The 4,878-nt window shown below is 38.3% G+C and overlaps 1 protein-coding gene across 1 annotated transcript; it reads right to left on the bottom strand.

Moving 5' to 3' along the window:
- Positions 1-1,518: 1,518 nt before the first annotated feature.
- Positions 1,519-3,773, bottom strand: six6a (SIX homeobox 6a). Its single transcript, XM_065297520.2, has 2 exons — positions 2,838-3,773; positions 1,519-2,002 (listed from the first exon to the last, which is right to left on the bottom strand). The coding sequence occupies exons 1-2, from the start codon at positions 3,407-3,409 to the stop codon at positions 1,837-1,839; spliced, it is 738 nt and encodes a 245-aa protein (XP_065153592.1). The 5' UTR covers positions 3,410-3,773; the 3' UTR covers positions 1,519-1,836.
- Between the last annotated feature and the right edge of the window lie 1,105 nt (positions 3,774-4,878).

The following is a 4,878-nucleotide window of genomic DNA, read 5'->3' on the forward strand; positions in this document are numbered from 1 at the left end:
AGTTTGACAACCTTATTGACTGCTAAAAAGACTTTTTCATCGTCCCACCCTGCACTCCCCTGAGCTCAAAAGAAACGGAAATTTTCCACCATTCTGTATCCAGTGTTTAAATAAAGCCGTGCTCCTTTCCCCTCCCTTGCTTTGGCTCCTATTTTTCTCCTTTTTCTTGGAAGGAACACTCAGTTTGGCCCCACCGTTGTTTAAAATGAAAGAAGATTGAAAAATACAGCTTGTGCTTTTTATTGGGAACGTTAATGAATGGCGCGGGTTAAACCCAGGTGCGCACCGTGAACTCTTCAGGCGGTTGGGAAACAGAGGCGCTGTGTTTTGCGCTTGCTGCTTTACTCATTTATGACATAAACACTCTACTAGGAATCAAACAGTGTGTGGCCTTGCTTTTAAAATACCTACAGAATTTCACTATTCGCGTAAACACGAAATAATAAACAAATATAAAGATTGAAATGCTCTTTTTCTTCATTTTTTATGACAGAGAGGAATATACTTTATTGTTTTAAAAATTACTAATAGATGCTTATGCTCAATAGACCGACATACTTTTAAAAATATGGTTAATTATATAACGTATTGATATTACTGACAACGATTATTAAAAATAACAAGAGGCAAAGGACCTACCATTTTTAAATCAACTATTACACTCCTGCATATTACACTCTTCAAAATAAAGGTTCCCGAAATAGTCTCTGTCAGATTGTTTGGTTCAATAAAAGGTTTTTGTAGTGGAAATTCTTCTACGGATTATTAAAATGTGAGGAAAAAAATGATTTTTTAAGAACCTAATTTAAGGGTCTTTGGTGAACCAAGGCATCACTGCGTAGAACCCCTTTTGTAAACCCTTTATTTTTAAAAGTGTAGATTTACTTTAAAAATATTGAATGAATCAATAGATAATTCTGCTAAAATAATAAAGCTAAAGAATGTTTTTATTCAGCAAACCGTACTGCCAACCCGTGTTTGGGAAAGCTTGGTTGTGCCATTATAGGCTAGGCTATATATTTTTATATCCGCTGGGTGTACATACGAGGAAACCTCCACAAAGCTGAAGAAAACACCACAGCTTAGTTTGCTTTGACATCCGGGAAAGCGCATCGGCCTTTCGCTGACCCTGTGCTGTCAAAGCGCATTACACCACAAGAAGCATTTTAGCCAATTACTGCTCGTGTGTGAAAGAGATTGAGCTTGCAGAGAGGCATTAAAACATCCAACATATTTGATCCCCGTCTGTTCCAGATCTGTTTAGGCTACAATATGCTAGGTTCACACTTGCAAGGACCTTTGGGTAAACACTGAACTAGCCTATTTCGGAAATTTTCTATATGTTTAAGTAAAGGGGAAAAATGCAGAAAATAAAATACTCTTTTGAATCTGTAATCATTGCTTAGCTCAACATTGATTTTATTGTTTTTAATTATAGTAACCGGTTTCAAGAACTTCACGACGCGCGGCAATAACGGACAACAAAAATTCTAATAAAAAATGAAATCACACAAATAAATGACATTTTAAATATGTAAATAAACATCGTTTTTATATATTAAAAGACAAGCAAACATTAAAACATTATTCAGTCTTTTCATAATTAAGTACTCACAAATACAACAATAGGTTCGGCCGTCGGATATTATCCTAAAGGTTTCCCCCAAAAACATCCTTTTGCATGTCTTCGTGAAAAGAATTGCGCCTTTTTGTTGATCACATCAACGAGCTGCTAAAAAAGCCTCTGTGCTCTTTTTCGGCGGTTACAGGCACGAAAGTTTTGTTTTTAGATTGTCTCTTACAGTTCTCCTGTTTGCTCTTTTGAAGCCTGTCGCGTTAGATGTCACATTCACTGTCGCTTGAGGTGATGGAGATGGCAGAGGGAGCGGCCTTGCTGGAGAGACTGACCTCCGGGCTTGAGGAGGGACCCAGTCGATCTCCTGTGGTGTCATCGTCCCCCAGCGATCTGATCGAGACACCAGACAGAACCTGCTGCTGGAGCCTACAGGGACGAAGAAAGACAGTTAAGCTGTAGATTTCCACCGACATATATATGGGTTTACAATAGAGACACTGCTTGATCAAGAGAAATAACAAAATCCCCTACGTGTCTTTAGACTGATAAGTTAGTTGAGTAGGCTATTAGTAAATGATATAAAATTATGGCAATATCATACAGCAAATTACTTTTAAAATTTCCGTGCATCAACTGAAAATGTGAGAGATTGTATAACCATTTCCATTAAATAACATTAGACAGAGTGATGATACTTTATTATATTTCTGTAGTAGCCTATGTTTTTTTATAATATTTCTGCATACGAAATAAAAATACTTTCTGCATAAGAAATAAAAAATAGTTCCATAAAATATCTTCTGGAAATGCAACCTATTTAAGTAAGTTGATTCAGTCATAGTAAATATTTTTAATTAATAAATCAAATTTTAAACACATTTGATGTTTCCCTACGAATAACATAACACTGTGCTTCAAAATAATCGAGATAAACATTTTGTGGTAAGAGCAAACATACAGAAGAATTAAAAACACTTACAGATTTTAAAAAGCTTTTAAGTATAACTATTTATATTAGGAATTAGTATTCTTGCGTTTTAACCTTCTTGGTCCATAGAACAGAATCTTCTTTCTCTTTATATTGTCTAGAAAATTTCTATATAGTTTTTTTTTTCATTTCCTTAAAACATTTCACAGCAGATATGAGTACAGGGACAGGAGTTTTACCAGCAGGTAAACAAAAGCACCAAAGAAACTTGTGCATTTGTGGTAAATTTTCACCGTCCTGCCTTAAAGGCTCGTTGATAAAAAAAATCTATACCTGTTCTTGGCCGCCGCCGCTCGATCTCTTTGCCTCCGATTTTTGAACCAATTGCCCACTTGTGTGGGTGTGAGTCCAGTCGCCTGGGCCAGCTCTCTTTTTTTACTCGGGTTTGGGTAAGGGTCCTGCAGGTACCACTCTCTTAACAGATGCCGCGTCCTCTCCTTAAAACAGTGAGTTTTCTGTTCACCGTCCCATATCGTCCGAGGCAGTGGAAACTTCTTTCGGACACGGTACTTGTCCACGGGTCCTAACGGGCGTCCACGGAGTTTCTCGGCTTCCTGGTAATGCGCCTCGAGCCAGAGCGCCTGCAGCTTCGCGTGAGAGTCTTTGGTGAATTTGTGGTTCTCCAGTATGTGGTAGAGCTCGCGGAAGTTGCCTGCGTGAAAGGCCACTACAGCGCGCGCGCGCAAAACGGACTCGTTCTTCCCGAGGACTTCGCAGGCGGACGGCGCAACCGGGAGCGACCAAAGGAAGCGCCCGAGCCTCTCCACGTCGCCACTCTCCTCTAGCGTTTCGCAGACCCCCGCGACCTGCTGGGGGCTGAAATTTAAAATAGGCAGCTGGAACATGGAGACCTGCCTATCCTTCCTGACTGTAATCTTTCTCGTTTTTGGTTGTGGCGTTTCGTGTTGCTTCCAGTCTGTCTTACGCTTCTTTTAATTATGTGCCTTTGCGAAATCTAGACAAACAAAAATGTAAAAAGTTAGATGTTTCGAACAATAAGCTGAGGAGCGATGCCATGCGGCAGGCTCAAACAGCCCGAACAGCAAAATCTCCTCTTAGATGGCGTGTGGGCATAAAAACTGGAGCCAAAGTGTTTTCTGAGGAAGAAAATAAAAGAACATTTAGCCCCTGCTGCCGATATTCTATCGGACTTGTCAGATTGGCTGGGTGGTTGCTATGGACACACGTCAATCACTGTCAGGTTTGCCAATCACGGGTGATGATGCACTGGATTTCAGCACCACCCAGCGCGCAACAGCGCCTTTCAGCGAAAGCGTCATTTTGACCTTTACGTTTGTGTTCAGACACATTGAATGTAGTGTTGTCATTTGGTGAAAATCTGGAAGCAACACCCCCCGAGTCGTCGATAAAACGATGGGTAGGAGTGCCCGTTAACATACAGCAGACACTATTCGTTTGAAGACTTAAGTAACACTTGACATACAGATAGGTTACCCTTCAGAACACCCTGTTAAACATGTATATACAACATATCATTTTAAAAAGTATTTTTATACATTTTTACAGCTATACTAATATGTAGACTATAGAATATGTAATCGTAATAATCAAGTTCACACCTTTTGCAAGACATTTCCATTTAAAACGAAATAAAACCAAATATATTTATGGTTAACAAACCAGATAAGCCTAAAAATAAATCCTACAAATTCTTTACGGTGACTTTCGATGTTTAAGACCTCTCCCAGAAAAAGCTAAAGTAACCTACCGATCGTCAGTGTAGACTTGGCTATAGTATTTATATTAAGATAATTTTGATAAAAAGTCTCATCCCAAAAAATGAAGTTATAAAGGACGTGCTTTATGCGGTATTTTACAAACATAACCCACACCAATTAGAAATCAGTTGATAAAAGCATAAGAAAGCGTTGAGGTTTAGTATCAAACACACTCATTTCGTCCTTTCGTTTCTTTGGTAAGTATGAACTAAGTTTGTTTTGAACGAATTACCCAAATTATAAAAGCATACGAGGTAAAATAGATTCAATCGAAACCTACCACAGGTTCACATGATGGGTCCATTTATAAACTTGACCTCTCTTGACTTCTTAAGACACAAGATATTCACGAGCATGGTATTGCGTGCAACTTTGAGTCGTACATACAGGCAAAAATTATGCGTTTAATCCTCATTTGTGGTTGGTACAACAAATATATGGAAAAAATCTACTGGTTTTGGCATTTGACATAAATAAATAAAAAAATTTATAAATAAAAAACAATTAATGCGCTCATTTAATAAAAGCTTAAAGCATGTAAAATAATTGCTTTATGTATATAGAAGGTTTCATTG

This window comes from Paramisgurnus dabryanus, chromosome 20 (assembly GCF_030506205.2).
Source record: "Paramisgurnus dabryanus chromosome 20, PD_genome_1.1, whole genome shotgun sequence".
NCBI lineage: Eukaryota > Metazoa > Chordata > Actinopteri > Cypriniformes > Cobitidae > Paramisgurnus > Paramisgurnus dabryanus.